Consider the following 16495-nt stretch of genomic DNA (forward strand, 5'->3'; position numbering starts at 1 on the left):
CATTTAATTATTTCTCTATTTGGATAAACAAGCGGATCCTTTTTACCAAGTAATCTGAAACCCGGTTTCATTTTTTAATCTCAGCCGTTCAATATTTTTTAGAATAAATCCCAAACGTTCATTGACTAAACCTAAAAAAAAACTTTTTTTCCTTCGCCTCTGCTCTCTTTCTCGCCGTCTCTCTCAAATGGATTTAAGTATATGTTTGATGATTAAAACCAAGTTTAATTGGAATTTGGTTTCTGAATCTCGATGTGTAGTGGTTTTGGATTCTTCTCTGGTCATCAGCACGATTTTGAGATGATAAACTCAATCTCATAAATCGTCAATAACTCAACCTCAAAAATCTGTCTGATTCATCTCTCTGATCAAGTAAGCTCATATACCGATTGTTTTCATTTTGATCTAAATCGATTTGTGTAAGATTCTCTTCTGGTGGGTTCTATGGTTTTAATCGTTCCCCAAGTACTCTTGAACCTCTGCTAAGGTTAACACAAATAGTTGGTTTGATGATTTGATTCATATTTTTTTGTTATGATGACTTTGTGTTTTCTACAAGGTTGATTCTTTGAAATGGGAGATCTCGATATTGTACAAGCAACTCATTATAGACACAACACAACAGTTTCGTAGTGAGCTTGAACAAATAACAGAGTTCTCAAATCAAGGTATCATCGATCACGTGCTCTCTCAATTTGTGAAAGTAAGAACTGGAATGTGCTAAGTTAATTAACTTACAGGTGAAAGTGCAAAGCTGCCAGAGATTGAGCTTGTGTATGTGTGTGATATGTGATGTTATAATGAATTTCCCCGTATAAAAGTCTTATAATGACTAACATTATATTTTGGCTCTTTTATTAATTTTTTTTTTTCTTTGTTTGTATGAAATCTGGATTTTAGCATTATCATTTAGTAGCCATTGAATCTGCAATAAGACTTTATCAAGTGTCTTTTAATTTGGATGTTGCAAGGTTTTCCAGCTGAGGAACGGGTGAGATGTAGAAGAAGATAGTACGATGAAATTCAATTAGTGATGTGAATCTCTTCAGTGAGTTTCAGCAACCATTGTCTCGCTTAACGATTAGATTGGAGCTTCATGGTTTTAAAACGCGTTTGGTGCAGTGAAAAACGTTTAAAGAGAGAGCTGAGAATGGAGGAGAAGAAAGAAAGGAGATCATCAAACTTGATCCTTCTTCACCTAAAGTTTCTGTTGTTGTTCCTCTTAAGCTCAGTTGATGCAGATCTCACCGAATCAAGTTTTTTAAATTGCATTTCATGTCAATTCTTTTATAGGTTTGTTGTTCATAGAGAGATATATATATATATATGATTTCATTTACTAAGCAAAAGATAAAAGACACTTATAAGGTGTTGTTACATTCAGACAGAATTTTTCTTATCTCAAAAGAGATTATTAACACATACTAAGAAAAACTAGCAATATGACTTGCAGGACAATGAGAATTTGGTCTCAAGAACTGAGTTGAAAAAACTTTTGAGCCATTGGATGCTTAACGTGTGAAAGCTCACTCGGTTTAAGAACTTCAACAAATCTCTCTGTCGACAACAAGGCAAATGACATCAGCAACTTTCTAAGCTAATAAGACCCCATCTTGAAATGTATTTGTCTTTTCTCTATTTTTTCTTTAGTATTTATTTTATTATAATTTACAAACGTTAAGGATACAAAATAAGCCAACAAGCAAGACAATACTGAACTATTATTTAATAGCCTAGATGTAACCCAATCGTTTAGACCCATGACAAGGAGAAGGATAAATTATTTTGGTAAGTAATTGTTACACTATCAATAAATTATACACATGTTTTAAACTTCCCGCATATCTGTATACATATATTATTTCAAAAATATACATGAATAACATAATACTATCTACTTAAACCACATAATAGTAATTCTGATGAGAGATACGTATTATGCAATCTTTATAAGTAAACAACAAACTTAAACAAAAACCAGTACTACTTGAGTATAACAAATTTACATTGGCAAAAAATGTAAGAGGAGGTATTATTGAAAAATTTTACATGAAAATAAGGCATCTATGTTACAACACCTAGATTAATATAATTTTTAGTCGGTTTACGATTTTGAAAATTTATAAGAAAATATTTTGTCTCGTGCTACAGCACGGGTTACTATCTAGTAGAAGTGTTATACCACATTAAACCCTCTCCACTTGAAATAGGTTCCCGGAGATGTTCCGTCATGAGGCTATTACTCATGCTTTGATCTGAATTTTTCAAGAACCTCCTTATGTGTCTTTTTATCTGACTATTTTTTATAATAATTTAATTGCTAAATACTACAATATAGTTTACTTTGTTGATCTGGTCTAATTTTTTTTTTTTTTAAAGACTAATAATAATTTAGCACCAAAGTAGAAATTAAGGTATATGCTTCGTGTGTCAACGCTGATATAAGATGGACTTTTAAAACTTTTGATCGGCAAGAAATAGGAGAAAGAAACCAAAAGTTATCATCAATGGAAGGCCCTTTGTTGACCGAGCGTGAACACATCATCAACATCACAAACGATCGTAGTTCCCCATCAACAGATGGTCAGCAACCACACGAGGTTGTTGAATTGTGTGATCCATACACAAATGAAAGCGTTTGGAATTCAATCGAGTTTGTTGTGACTTTGGCCCTGATTGCTGCAGCCATAATTGTTCTGATCCAGCCAAGAGATGAAGAACACCCACAAATAGTTTTGTTTATATGGATCATCGGTTATACTTGTGGCTGTGTTGCCACTCTCCCTATCCTATGTTGGCGTTTTTGGCATTATAACCGAAGTGTTGGCCCCGAATCTATAGAAAAATACTTAAGAGAGAAAATGTAATATATATATATATATATATATATATATATATTGTGTTTATGTTCTCTCTTTATACATTAGATTGAGATATATTAATGGCTTTATTGGTTTGCAGAATCAACAAGCGTATGGACCACGTTATGATGTGTTTCTTCCTGGGTTGGTTTGTGGTGTTTTTATGGATTTGTACTGTTCATGTATACATCTCATCGGCTCTAGATGATACTACTACTCAATACTTATGGTGCGTATCAAAACGAAATTTACTATCATATCCCTTAAAAGTAATATTGAACTTTCTAATACATACATGCGGAAATACTCATCTATTGTCTTCTACATTGTCTTGATGCAGGTTATGTGTGGCTCTCCTTACTTTCAGTTGCATTAGATATGTATTTTATAATCTAACAATGACAGTGGTCTGTTACACCACTCCTTTTCTCATACTGACTCCTGTGGTCGTATGTGTTCTCCTTGTTGTGGAAGTCTTAAAAGGCATTGGATCATGCATTATAGAATGCATCTGTTAATTCGTCAAATCCGTCACACGTTACTGATAATCAATATCAATCCTGCGACCTGCTTGTACTTCTTTTTTTCTTTTTTTTCTGGTGTTAACAAACAATAAGAAATTTGGTGTTAAATTTGTTGAGAAAAACATGTTATTTGCTACAGTTTCCCAAATAAGAAATTTAATATATATATATATATATATATATATATATATATTTGAAAACTTTTTTTAGCTTTCCCAAATAATAAGTTAAGCACCAAAGAATTGGAAAGATCTCTATTTTTAGTTTGGTTGTAAACACTATATAATTCAGACCAAATATTAAGGTTTTACTTTATTTCATTGTAACAGACTACAATTACTAATACTCCTAAGTAATAAAGCTGGTGAGCTGGTTTTGGTGTAGGTAAAAAAAAAAAAAAAAAAAATTAGCTCCCAAAGTCTACTCATCGTGTTTCATTGTAAAATACTATATAATACATATGTTGACTTAGAATTGGCTGGTGTCCATTTGGTTCTTTAATAATTTAGTTGGATATATATACTCTTTGTAATGTGTAATACGTATCCTGAGAGAGAGAATAAAAAAAGAAACGGAATTAATTTACAAATTTGACTTTTAGAATAGATCTTGACATAGAAATAGGTCTTATAATAATAATAATAATTTAGCACCAAAGAATCGGAGAGGGTTTGTATGTGCTTGCTTTGTATTTTCAACGCAGGTTTTACATGAACTATTAATTCGATTGCAAAGTAGGAGAAAGCAAAAGTGATCAATGGACGGCCCTTTGTTGACCAAGAAGAGTGAGCACAACGTCGAGGACGTTACAAACCAAATTTGTAATCATATATCCCTTTAAACGTATAATATTGAACTTTCTAGTACAGTAATACACTCAGGTAATGTGTGGCTCTCCAGCAAAAGAAGCACTCGAGTTAATTTGAATTTAATAATAAACAATAGTTATTTGAGTTTTATTTATTTATTTATTTTTCCTACACACATTTGTTATTGTTACGTAACAATTCTCTCCATTTATTTTGTTAAGAACAAAAGTAGAAAACCAAAATGTAAAAACTAACCACCACTAAAAGGCCTATGAAGAATTGAAGATGTTGGTCCATCCCACAAAGCCAAAACCAAAACCAAAGATATAAATTTGTGCACATAAGAAACTGTCAATAAGTGGACGTGCCGGAGTGGTTATCGGGCATGACTAGAAATCATGTGGGCTTTGCCCGCGCAGGTTCGAATCCTGCCGTTCACGCTTTTCATATTTTTTTTCCTTTCATTTTTTACATCCCGCCCATATATCATCATCAATCTACCCTAGATTTTTTTTATTAATCAAATCCCGCTTTTCTCAATCCTTTTCAATTTTCAAAACCCACCCCCATCTCCTCCTCTCGGCGTCAGTGTTTATAAACTGAAATCCCCATCGGCGAGGTATTTTCCGGTGATTCAGATGGCTGATACGAGCCGGAGTTCAAGTTTAGAGGACGATCCCCTTCACGCTTACTCTGGTCTATCCTTGTTTCCTCGCACACTCAAATCCTTGTCGAATCCTCTTCCTCCTCCTCCTCCTCTTCATCAATCAGAAGATCCACAGCAGACCCATACTCTCCTTGAGTCTATGGTAAAGCTTTTCCCCTCCTCCTCCTCTTAATCTGCTTCATACTTCGACCTGATTTGCTTTAGTAGCTAGATTTAGGGTTTTGGTTTGCTCAGTGAGTAATTACGGTGACGATTCGACTTGGTTATTTTGACGGTTACGAAATCAATCTCATTTCTCGCGTGTTTAATCGTATCCTTGCTTCGTTTCTGCTCATCCCGCTTCTGGGTGGGTGGGAGTTCCCAAATGACTAAGATTAGGTTTTTTTTTTTTTTAATGCGCCTTTGTTTCTTCTTCTACTTCTTGATGGATGCTTGATTTTCAGATTATCTGTGTAAACTGAAATTATAAAGCAATTTACTTGGAATTTTAAGAAGTCTGACATCGTACAACCGTGTGAGATTTAGGCGTTGTGTCTCTGGGTTCTTATTATGTGCAGCGCAGACCCAAGGAGGCACAAACATCTCTTTGTTTTTTCATACATTGACATATCAAGCTCAATATAATCTCAAGCTAAATTATTCGTTTTCCAAATTCTTGGCTTCTATCTTACAGCCTTTTGAAATTCAAAATGAGCATCAGGAGCAGGCAAAAGCTATCTTAGAAGATATCAATGTAGATGCCAAGCTGCTGAACCCTATTCCAAATAAACGAGAACGAAGACAGGGGTTAGACCGTCAGCGGAAAAGCTTTTCTCTTGACCTTCCGACAAGGTAAAAAAAAAAGATCATAGCAAATGATCCATTGATTTTTTTCTTTATTTTTCCACTTCATCATGATTCCTTTACAAAGTTAGTTGAAACCTATATTAAATATTCTTGTTGCAGTCAACCACCTCCAGCTCCACCAAGCTTTGATGGTATTAAAATTCCAAGACCTGAAGAATACTTTGCTGAATATGATAAATATGAACGTGAGTTATTTCTTTTCTCATGTTCATAGCCTTACCGTGTTTTATTATATAACTGTCATGCATTTATGCTTTCTTTTCGATGGATTTGAAATAGTTGCCAATCGAGAATGGCATAAACAGACTGGCACCAGTGTGATAGATACACAACAGAACCCGCCATCAAGGCGCCCTCGCCGATCAGGACTTCAAGGGTATGTACTATGAGCAACTCTGTTTGAGCATGTTTCAGAGGTGTTCCATTTCCATCTTTTGCTATCTGTTTTCCTTGATACTGAAAATTTCAAATTCTAGGAGGAAACGGCCTTCGTTCACGCTTACTTCTGAGGATGGTTATTTCGCTGATGATGTCAACCTGGAAGCTTCAGAAAAGGAAATCCCCATTCCTTCTGAGCAAGGCTTAAAGAGGACCACAGCTGCACAAGTTATGACTGATGCTGTCAACCTGGAAGCTTCAGAAAAGGAAATCCCCATTCCTTCTAAACAAAGCCTAAAGAGGACCACAGCTGCACAAGTTATGACTGCAGACAGGGAAGTCGATGGTGAGTGACCACTTGTTTGATCATCGCTACCATTTTGTGAAATCATGCTACCATCTGATAGTGATAGAAACTGTGTTTTCCAGATTCAACCGTAGACAAGGACAAGGACTTAAGCAATATTTTGCATGAGTTGCTTGCTTGCAGTCGGGATGAGCTTGAGGACGGTGGTGCCATCAAGATTTTGGAGGATCGCTTCAATATCAAGCCCTTTGTTGTGGAAGATATTTCTGAAGTTCCAGATGTTAGAAAAATGGACTTGAAGGCATCTCAAAGGAACCCATCAAACCGGAAGAGTGTGCTATCAAACATACAGAATATGCTGAAAGGGACCCACAGCGATGCGGTTCGGAAAAATAGCTACCCGTCATCCCCCCTGATGAAAGAACATATTTCATCACCAAACCCACCAAATAAGCTGTTTTCATTTCCTGACATCCATAACTTGCTTCCAGGGGATCACCTGTCTAATGAGGTTGATATACAACCTTCAGCAAAGGATTTGACTATTGGTTCCGGCTCTTCATTGGCCAAGGATGCTGATAAAGATATAACTAATACATCCCCGTCTAATGTGGGTACTGTAGACGCTGCTAAACCTTTCAACAGCTCAGTGGAGAAGAGTTCCGGTGAACATGATTCTGGTACTCGTTCTGGCATCCATAGATTTCATTCAAGTCGAGATGGGAATGCAGAAAATTGTGTGGAAGATAGCATCACAAACAAAAAGTCAGCTACGCTAGAGGTTAATTTAGATATGCAAACAAAAGAAAAAGAGGGAGATGTGCCCATGAGTGAAAGTGGAGCAAACAGTGACTCTGGCAGAAGGGAAAATGATGCTGATATCAGTGAAGAAACTGAGCAATTAGAAAGGCTGGTTAGTTTCTCCTTGGCTGTACGGGATTCGTCATTAACATATCTGGACTTCTTGTTGTTTACATCTCTTGTGAATTTGTTTGTGGTATAGGCGGAATATGGATCTAGAGAGGTCACAAGACCTTTGATTGTAGAAGAGGATAGTATCCTGCATCGGCAAGGTATGATAACCTTAACCTTCATGCTATAGTGAATTATCTAAAACTAAACAAGCAAATAAGCATATCTCCTACATTAACTTGCCCACACTTTTCCATTAGATACTTACTTCCAGTAACCTTTTCAGTTCACCTTATAATTATGGTTCAAGTTTTTTCCTTACGCCGTTGTTTCGCCTTCAGGTGCATCCTCAAAGTCTCCAAACAGAGCTCCAGAACAATTCAACACAATGGATGGATCCTTTGAACATGCAGAGCACATTCAGGGACAACAAGAGGAGGAAAATGACAACGAGGACACTGCTTGTGGACTTCAAAAAGAAAATCCTCAGGTTAGTTTCTCATCATTGTCTGTTCACCTCTCTGTGGGGTCTTGATATCAAGGCCAATTCGTCTTCATGTTGTCTCAATTGTTATAGTTGGTCCATCTCTTCTCGACGTTTATCCTTCTCAAATCACTAAAGGTATTTTTTATTGTAGTAGTGTGCGAGATTCGTATTGTTTAGATCCATGATAAATATAGCACACTGAACAGAATCGTTGGTTGTGTAAATGTTAAGATATTCTGTGTTTTTTTGAGGGTGTAAGTTCCATTTAGGGTACTCTGTAGTACGAACTTACTTGACAAAATGAATTAGAGATTAACTTATTTTCAGCAGGAGGTTGACAACTCTTCACGCAAACAAAGAAATAAACGAAAAAAGAGAGGATCTTCTGATAGCAATATGAAAAAGCGAAGCAAGACTGTGCATGGTGAGACTGGAGGGGACAAGCAAATGGCAACATTGCCACATAAAAGTGGAGCAAAGAAGCAAACCAAAAAACAATCCAACGAGAGAGAAGAGAAGAAGCAAAAGAAAACTCTTACACGTGAGGCTGCAATATTCTCTCGCAGGAAAAGCCTTGCAGGTACATAGACTTGCCAATAAAAACTTAACTTCATTACTGGTGCATCAACTTCACTTTCGATTGAAATACTAAACCAACATGTTTTTCTTGTCTCTCTCGAAGGTGCTGGAACTAAAATGGACGGTGGTATCAGACGAAGTACAAGGATCAAGTCAAGACCACTCGAATTCTGGAGAGGTGAAAGATTCTTGTACGGACGGATCCATGAGAGTAAGTCACATATTCGTTTTACCACATCGATTTTTTAAAATGCTTGTTTTCCAATTCATAACGTTCTTATTGTTTCCATAGGTATGACTACTGTTATCGGCATAAAGTATGGATCCCCGGGAGATGGTAAAAGTGACAAGCGTGCATCTAAGGTGAAATCATATGTATCTGATGATTACAAAGACCTGGTTGATTTTGCTGCCCTGCATTGAAGTATCATCATAATCTTAGGAAGGAAATGGTCAACCATCCTCTTGTGATCATAATAACTATGGCGTCTTGTGTCTTACAACGAACGTCACTAAACTTGTCACTGTCTTCCTTTAAAACCGCAACAGCATAAGACTTTCGCAAATGTAACGAAAGTTTTCAACTTTCAATTAGTCTCTTCCATGATACTTGTCAACTTGCATTTGTCACATTAGTCTTTGCCTCTTTGATATTTCTTTAGGTCACTTTTTGTAACCACCTTTCTCTCTTAAATGCTGCCTTGACTATTAATATTCTCTTAACTAAAGTCAAATATATTGTATTTAGGAGACTGCTATTTGATTTTAACTGAATTAGCCCAACCAAATTCGAATAGCGGGTCATTATTTTGGACAAGTGGTTCATGACTATAATTTTAAATTCAACAAACCAAAAAAGGTATATTTTTGAATTTGGCAAATGCAATTGCTTCTTCGATTGCTAAACATATGACTAGGGGTGATCAGTTTCATTCATATATGGCACCTTGAAAATCGTTCATGGCTCCATGATCAAGTGTGGAATGAAGCAAATTATTGAGTTTCTTCTCTTGCTTCGGTTTTGCTTTCTCTGTTTTTAATAAGTATCGGAAAAGGAAAAAAGAGGCGTACGTGTATTGTTTGATAATAGAACCAAAACGAAAACGAAATGGGTTCAGCTGTTTAGACATTTTTACTGGAACTCAATATTCATACACCCCTTCCTTGATCCGCTTTTCTTGGATCGTGTCGCAAATGAAAACTGAATGGCAATCTCGCTATCGAGTATGGTCCTAATATTTTGATATAACCAAACATTTTACTTTCTAGGTAAAAAATGCCAATATTGAGAAGAACCCACAATTTTGGAGGAGCAAAACATTAAATGCCTGACGGCATTTGTACTTGTTTTTCCCATACGCTTTTGAAACCCATTAAAGTACTTGACTTCCGACTGATGATAAAACCCGCCTATCTCTGTCTTTAGATACACCTTGATCGAATCAATCTAGCTAACGCGTGCGGCTTGCCTTCCGGACAAGACATAAAAACCACTAAAGCCTTTAGTAATATTATATAGTTTCAAAAAACCAAAATTACCAATTATCTCCAGTTCTCCACTATAGTTTTTACTGGTAAACGAAGACAAATAATCCACGTAAGCAAATTGGATAACGATCACAAATTGACAATGGTACAATAAAAAAGTAGATCACGGGCTCGTTACAGTATTTGATTAGATGTCGACCGTCTCTACAAACAAAGTATGAGTCCCTCCTTTTCTCACGTAGTAAATATATATAATTATATATCATCATGTTTTCAGCTGCTGACAAAAATATATATCTGGAAATCAAACGATGTATGTATATTACATATTCTATAGGTCTAAGTACGTAATTCAGAATATCATTTGTAATACCCAGTCAAAATTAATCTACTCTAGCGTTCTTATACGAATAAAAATATTGGTCATATTATATGACCCATTTTGACACCCCTGACTCATATATAAGATATACTTGGAAATAAATCGATGTATGGATATATATCACATGTTCTAGATCTAAATACGTAATTCGGTATATCATTCGTAATTCCCAGTCAAAATTAATATACTCTCTACCGTTCTTATATGAATAAAAGTATTGGTCAGACTCATTTACTGATTCATAATGATTAAATTTGTTTTTATTTTCTTATCAAATGTATGATTCAGTTTTTTTCCTCAAAATATATGTCAGTCTGATTATTCGTTGACCAAGATAACCAGCCGACGATGGCTTGCCTTTGGGATGTTGACACCTTATATCGTTTGTTATTTTCCAATTATTGTGTTAGCCAGACGCCGTGTCGTTTTTTTCCAACTATTTGCAGCCCACATGCCGTGTAGTTTTTGCTTTTCTTTCGTTTCACAGTTCCATTAATGTATGCCTCATCATCACACTACTCCATAGAAATTTTATATGCCTTCGTATGCTTACAAATCAAAATACTTACATATAATAAAGCAGAGGAAGGCCTATATAAGATTTTTCCAGGCTATACCATTTTTCAAGATTGGATGGACAATCCAATTTGTTTTCCTAAATAATGTTTCTATGGAAATAAAGATATTCTATTGTGTATTCAAATAACAACACACACAGTTGCGTGAATGAGGGATGTGGTGGACCATAGAACGATTCCAAGTTGCATGGAACATGCCGTTTCCTTTCCTAAACTACAATAATAGAGTACCAATTCATATTTTGTTTCTTTTTTTTTTCCCCCGTACGTACATCATTCTCTTATCAAAATACCATAATTTACGGATTGTCAAGATATTAGTGTTTATAATGAATGGTCTTCATATCTATTGTTAGAACCCACGTATATGTGGAACAATAAAGACTGCGACTACATCTCTGATCTCTCTATAGGTTTTACATGTTTAATGTTTAATGCATGCTATAAAATATTAAAATGTTTGGCAGAAGAGACAATCATCCCTGGGATATTAGATATTCGGATAAGCTAGGGAGTAAATGATACATTGTCTTCTAAAATCTCGTGGTCGTAGGGAGTGACGTGATACACTTGTTTTTGGAGCTATTCGTGTCGGTTGGGGGATGTAGAGACATACCGTTTTACTTGATCGTCTCATCTTTGTATTATTGTTTCGTTAGCATTTTATTTAACTGTCATAGTTTGATTGACTATAGATTCAGAGGTTTGTTTAGAACTCAAAATATAAAAGTACAACTCACTCTTATTAGTTTAAGAAAAATCTCTCAAAAACTTAAACTCTTCAAGCTTCGTTCAAGTTTATCCCAACAATCTCCTCCTTAAGCTTGAATGCATTTTCTGTCAAATCCTGAACTCCCAAAAGTCTTCTCATTTCTCTGAACTTGTTCTTGTCCAAAGCTTTGGTGAGTATGTCTGCTCTTTGCTCAGTTCCTGGAACATGTTCTACCTCAAGTTGGCCACTTTCACCCTTTCTCTAATGAAGTGATAGCGCCTATGTATATGTTTGCTCCTCCCGTGGAAAACATGGTTCTTGGTGAGAGCAATCGCCGATTGATTATCAATCCGGATAATAACTTTCTCTTATGCAGCTCCGGTGATCTCTACCATCAAGTCTGGTAACCAAACAGCTTGTTTTGCTGCTTCAGTACCAGCCATGAACTCGGCTTCACATAAGGATAAAGTCACTACATCTTGTTTCTGTGAACACCATGTGATAGGATCCTCTCCAAGATAAAAAGTATGTCCCGAGGTGCTCCTACCATCATCTTCATCAATGTTATGGCTACTGTCGTTGTACCCAATTAGACGAGGCATCTTCATTCTCCCATAGGATAATCCAAGGGTAATAGTTCCTTTTAGATATCTAAGACATTGTTTCATTGCTGCTCCATGCGACTCCCTAGGACTCTGCATATAACGACTAAGAATTCCAACACAATAGGACAAATCTGGTATAGTATGCAACAAATACCGTAAAAAACCAACTTTCTTCCTATAAGCAGTTGCATCTATCTCCTTCTCCTTTTCTGCTTTCGACAACTTTAGCTCTGGTTCCATCAGAATAAGCACCGAGTTGCACTTTGACATTCATGTATCCTCGAATATCCTCTGAGCGTAACGAGCTTGGCTCAATGTGATACCACCTTGATGTTGATTCACCTCCATACCAAGGTAGTAAGTCAGTCTTCCAAGGTCACTTATTTCAAATTTAGAAGACATCTCCTCCTTAAATTTGTTTATACCTACCAAGCTTGTTCCTGTAAGAAACAGATCATCAACATAAACTCCAATAATTATAAGATCAGTACCGATGCTTTTCCGATAGATAGAGGGTTCCTTTGAGCACTTTATGAACCGCAACTCATGTAAAATGTGATTCAACTTGTTATTCCAAGCTCTAGGCGCCTGTCTCAAACCATACAAAGCTTTGTTTAGCTTATACACCTTCCCTTCATTGCCTTTTTGTTCAAATCCCTCAGGTTGAGAAACATACATAGTCTCCTTAAGTTCTCCATGGAGAAAGACTGTTTTTACATCTAGATGATGAATCTCCCATCCATGAGAAGCTGCAAGATCAATCAGTAATCTTATTGTTTCAATCATAGCAACAGGTGCAAAAACCTCCTCAAAATCAACACCATACTTCTGCACATATCCTTTTGCTACAAGTCGAGCTTTGTACTTGTTGATACTCCCATCTGAATTTCTCTTCAGTTTAAATACCCACTTTAAGCCAATTGGCCTTGCTCCAACAGGCAAATCAGTTAGATCCCATGTTCTAAGCTTCTCAATTGATTCTATCTCATCTTCGCAGGCCCGTATCCACTCCTTAGACTCCTTGGCTTCATAAAAATTTCTCGGTTCATATTAATACACATCAACAAGAACTCACCTTCTTCTTCTGCAAGTAAAACATAGTCCTCCAAATATTTTGGTTTAATACTTGGTCGTGTTGACCTTCGCAGTTCAGGTTCTAACAAGGTTGCACAAGGTTCTGCAGATATTGTTGCAGTATCGTGTTCATCATTCTTTGTTTTACCTTCTCTGTTCTCAAATCTTTCATCATTCTTGACTTTGCATCGAGATTCTTCACCAAGATCTTGAGATTTACTTCTTTCTTCATACTCTATAAGGCCGTGATTGCCAAAATCACCAAAACTGATCCTAAAACTCTCATCCTCCTCCTCTGTTGTTGACTTGTTACTCCAGTTCCACCCTTTTGATTCGTCAAACACTACATCTCGACTTACTATAATTTTGTTTGACTGAGGATCCAACAGTCAATATGCCTTAGAACTAGGTTCGGTTCCTAAGTGAACAAGCATCCTCGTACGATCATCAAGTTTTTTAAGATTTGGTTTCGCCCCCTTGGCATAACCAATACAACCAAATATCCTAATGTGCTCCACTGTAGGTCTATTATCCCGGAAGAGTTCATATGGTGTCAAATCCTTCAAAGCTCGTGTTACTACTCTATTTAGCAAATAGGTAGAGTGTCTTAGTGCTTCCCCCCAGAGATGGTTAGGCATATTTATATGCTTCAAGATGCTTCTTGTCATCTCCATCAAGGTTCAGTTACGTCTCTCTACCACTCCTTTCTGTTGTGGAGTGTAAGGAGCTGTCAAATGTCTCTTAATGCCTGCACTTTCACAAAAAGAGTTAAACTCATTAGATACAAACTTCCTCCCCTATCTGTTCTAAAAGTCTGTATTTTCTCTGCAACTTCCTTTTCAATTATAGCTTTAAATTTCTGAAACTTATGAAACGCTTCTCCCTTCTCTTTTAATAACATTGTCCACATGTAGGGAGAGTAGTCGCCAATAATCACAAAAATGTATCTATTCCCAGCTGGTATACATGGAGTAATAGGACCACAAAGATCTCCATGTAGGAGTTCTAGCCTTTTCTTAGCTCGAAAGGTAGACGCTTGAGGAAACATACGTCTTGTTTGCTTCCCAAGTAGACATGATCTACAAATTTCCTTTACATGAGAGAGTTTTGGAGCTCCTAGAACCAATTATTTCCCTAACATCAAAGTTAATGTTGCATAATTGATGTGTCCTAACCTTGCATACCACACACTTGGCTCACTTACATCTGCAAGATATGAACAAGCACTATCTTGTAGTCCCATCTGAACTTTGTACAATCAGTTTTTAGACTTTTCTGTTTTCACAAGTAGGTTTCCTTCTCGATCATGCATAGTCAAGTAATTTCCCCTTAACCGAATGTCACAACCTGCTTCAATAGCCTGTCCAAGGCTTATGATATTGCTGTTAAGATCATGAATGAAATAGACATCAGTCATAACTCGTGGTTTTCCATTCTGATCAATAAAGGCAATTGTTCCTTTTCCTTCGATATTGATCCTAGAATCATCCCCAAAACGAACTTTTCTGTTTATAGTTCTGTCAAGCTTGTTAAAGTACCTTTTATCCCCAGTCATATGGTTACTCGCACCGTTATCAAGGTACCATATGTTATCACTTCCTGAAGTGATCTCAAACTTACTTGGTATAACATCCTTTTCGTTTAGGTAAACCACTTCATGCATCAAGAGCTCGTCTGCTTCCTCTGTGTCTTTGTTAGCAGTTTCCTTGGTGATATTCTCTTCCATTTCCTGTAGCTTAAGTAATCGGTCTGGACATTGTGCAGCAAAGTGACCGTTTTGGTCACAACGAAAACATGTAAATTGTGACATGTTTCTACCACCATAGCGACCTCTTCCTCGTCCTCTGTAAAACGACCTTCCTCCTCGACCTCTTCCTCTGAAACCTCCGAATTCGCCATTGTACTATCGATATTTTTGACTCGTCTGCGACTCTGTATACATCAATTTACCCTGGTTCTCTTGCGTATCCTCCTCCTCACAGATACGTTCCTCGTAAGCTTTCAGTCGGCCAACAATATCTTCAAAACTGATGGTGTTCAGGTCAAGAACCTGTTCTAGGGAAGCAACTATGTGAATAATTTTTTTCCGAGGAAGACTATGAAGGAATTTCTTGACAATCTTTGATTCCTCTATATTAACTCCTAGGGCGGCTGATTTTGACGAAATCGTAGCTAGCTTTCCAGAAAAATCATCAATATTCTCAGATTCCTTCATCTTTAGTCTCTCAAACTCGACCATCAAAGTCTGTAGTCTGGCTTCTCGAACTCTCTCAGCTCCTACGTGTCTAGACCGTATTGCTTCCCACACTTTCTTAGCAGTATCAAGTTCTCCAACTTGCAGTGTTAAGCTTTCGGGTATTGATTGAAATAATAAGGCCATAGCTATGTCGTTATGTTCGAAATTGGCTCGTTGGTCTCTAATTCAATGGCGTCCCAAACTTTGTGTACCCTGAGAGCAATTCTCATCTTCATTGCCCAAACAGTGTAGTTTGTTGACGTTAGCATTGGACAAACAATAGAAGGTGATCCTCCTTCTTTAGGTCGTGGTGTGGCTACGGTAATCTCACTCATGATTTTTGCTCTGATACCAAATATAAATTCAGAGGTTTGTTTAGAACTCAAGATATAAAAGTATAACTCACTCTTATTAGTTTAAAAAAATTCTTTTCAAAAACTTAAACTCTCCCATCTCTCTTTTCTCACAAAACCTCATAAGTAATGTCACATCTCAACACCTCTTTATATAAGACTTTGCTAATCCTAATCAAACTAGGAATCACACACATATTACATATCTCCTAATACATTTCATCCTTATCTCCTAAATAAACTCAATTATAATAAGATTAGGATTAACCTCCAGCTCAAGCTTATCCCAACATTAACAACTCAGAAAAACTATTTTCCGATTAAGACTTTAAGTAAAGTTTATCAGAAAACTAATCTGAACCATATGCATGATTTTGTTTTTTTGGAGGGGACAAATTTAGGATTGTATTGTATATATATATATATATATATATATATATATATATATATATATATGTGTGTGTGTGTGCGATCCACAACATTTTGCTATGAATTATATTAAATTGTTCGATCTGTATGATTTAGCGATGTCTAATGTCATTGCACCCTTTAATAATACAATTTAATGGCAACGATAGATAAAGGATATACTAAAAGTCTAAAATGAAAAAGTAAAAAGTATCAGGAAAGAAACAACAATGGAAAATAAGAGGAAGCACGGAACCCCCCAAATATTGAACTTTTCAATTTTTTTTTT

At 36.4% G+C, this 16495-nt stretch overlaps 2 protein-coding genes, 1 long non-coding RNA gene, 1 other non-coding gene and 1 pseudogene across 9 annotated transcripts; 4 read left to right on the forward strand and 1 right to left on the reverse strand.

The window, feature by feature from the left end:
• The first annotated feature begins 141 nt into the window (after nt 1–141).
• Nucleotides 142–1759, forward strand: LOC104774326 (uncharacterized). Of its 3 annotated transcripts, XR_015589262.1 has the most exons (5): nt 142–372; nt 560–668; nt 972–1048; nt 1123–1293; nt 1454–1759. It is a non-coding gene; the product is annotated as an uncharacterized LOC104774326 (long non-coding RNA). The 3 variants fall into 3 exon arrangements; XR_015589261.1 differs by lacking the exon at nt 1454–1759 and having other exon boundaries at nt 1123–1356; XR_765307.3 differs by lacking the exon at nt 1454–1759 and having other exon boundaries at nt 972–1169.
• A 682-nt stretch (nt 1760–2441) lies between these two features.
• On the forward strand, nt 2442–3523 carry LOC104774333 (uncharacterized). Its single transcript, XM_010498966.2, has 3 exons — nt 2442–2863; nt 2962–3090; nt 3202–3523. Exons 1-3 carry the CDS (start codon nt 2508–2510, stop codon nt 3377–3379), a joined length of 663 nt encoding a protein of 220 aa, XP_010497268.1. The 5' UTR covers nt 2442–2507; the 3' UTR covers nt 3380–3523.
• A 1029-nt stretch (nt 3524–4552) lies between these two features.
• On the forward strand, nt 4553–4634 carry TRNAS-AGA (transfer RNA serine (anticodon AGA)). Its single transcript has one exon. It is a non-coding gene; the product is annotated as a tRNA-Ser (tRNA).
• Nucleotides 4576–9082, forward strand: LOC104774341 (centromere protein C). 4 transcript variants are annotated; one of them, XM_087499955.1, is made up of 11 exons: nt 4576–5003; nt 5562–5692; nt 5807–5892; nt 5987–6083; nt 6184–6431; nt 6515–7305; nt 7396–7465; nt 7646–7794; nt 8122–8371; nt 8474–8581; nt 8663–9082. In XM_087499955.1, the coding sequence occupies exons 1-11, from the start codon at nt 4833–4835 to the stop codon at nt 8791–8793; spliced, it is 2232 nt and encodes a 743-aa protein (XP_087356081.1). In that variant the 5' UTR covers nt 4576–4832; the 3' UTR covers nt 8794–9082. The 4 variants fall into 4 exon arrangements, with proteins under 4 accessions (XP_087356081.1, XP_087356071.1, XP_087356074.1 ...); XM_087499945.1 differs by having other exon boundaries at nt 4699–5003; nt 5535–5692; nt 8119–8371; XM_087499948.1 differs by having other exon boundaries at nt 4699–5003; nt 5535–5692.
• A 2816-nt stretch (nt 9083–11898) lies between these two features.
• Nucleotides 11899–12405, reverse strand: LOC147946640 (secreted RxLR effector protein 161 pseudogene; annotated as a pseudogene).
• Between the last annotated feature and the right edge of the window lie 4090 nt (nt 12406–16495).

Source organism: Camelina sativa, chromosome 3 (assembly GCF_030686135.1).
Source record: "Camelina sativa cultivar CO46 ecotype springtype chromosome 3, ASM3068613v1".
Taxonomy (NCBI): Eukaryota; Viridiplantae; Streptophyta; class Magnoliopsida; order Brassicales; family Brassicaceae; genus Camelina; species Camelina sativa.

What these genes read in the sequence shown, in the direction of transcription:
- LOC104774341 (XM_087499945.1), top strand. Translation starts at nt 4,833, where the DNA reads ATGGCTGATACGAGCCGGAGTTCAAGTTTAGAGGACGATCCCCTTCAC. An exon ending in TGCAGACAGGGAAGTCGATG is followed by an intron (nt 6,432 to 6,514) that starts GTGAGTGACCAC and finishes TGTGTTTTCCAG; the next exon opens with ATTCAACCGTAGACAAGGAC. An exon ending in TTCAAAAAGAAAATCCTCAG is followed by an intron (nt 7,795 to 8,118) that starts GTTAGTTTCTCA and finishes ACTTATTTTCAG; the next exon opens with CAGGAGGTTGACAACTCTTC.
- LOC104774333 (XM_010498966.2), top strand. Translation starts at nt 2,508, where the DNA reads ATGGAAGGCCCTTTGTTGACCGAGCGTGAACACATCATCAACATCACA. An exon ending in AAATACTTAAGAGAGAAAAT is followed by an intron (nt 2,864 to 2,961) that starts GTAATATATATA and finishes ATTGGTTTGCAG; the next exon opens with AATCAACAAGCGTATGGACC. An exon ending in ACTACTACTCAATACTTATG is followed by an intron (nt 3,091 to 3,201) that starts GTGCGTATCAAA and finishes GTCTTGATGCAG; the next exon opens with GTTATGTGTGGCTCTCCTTA.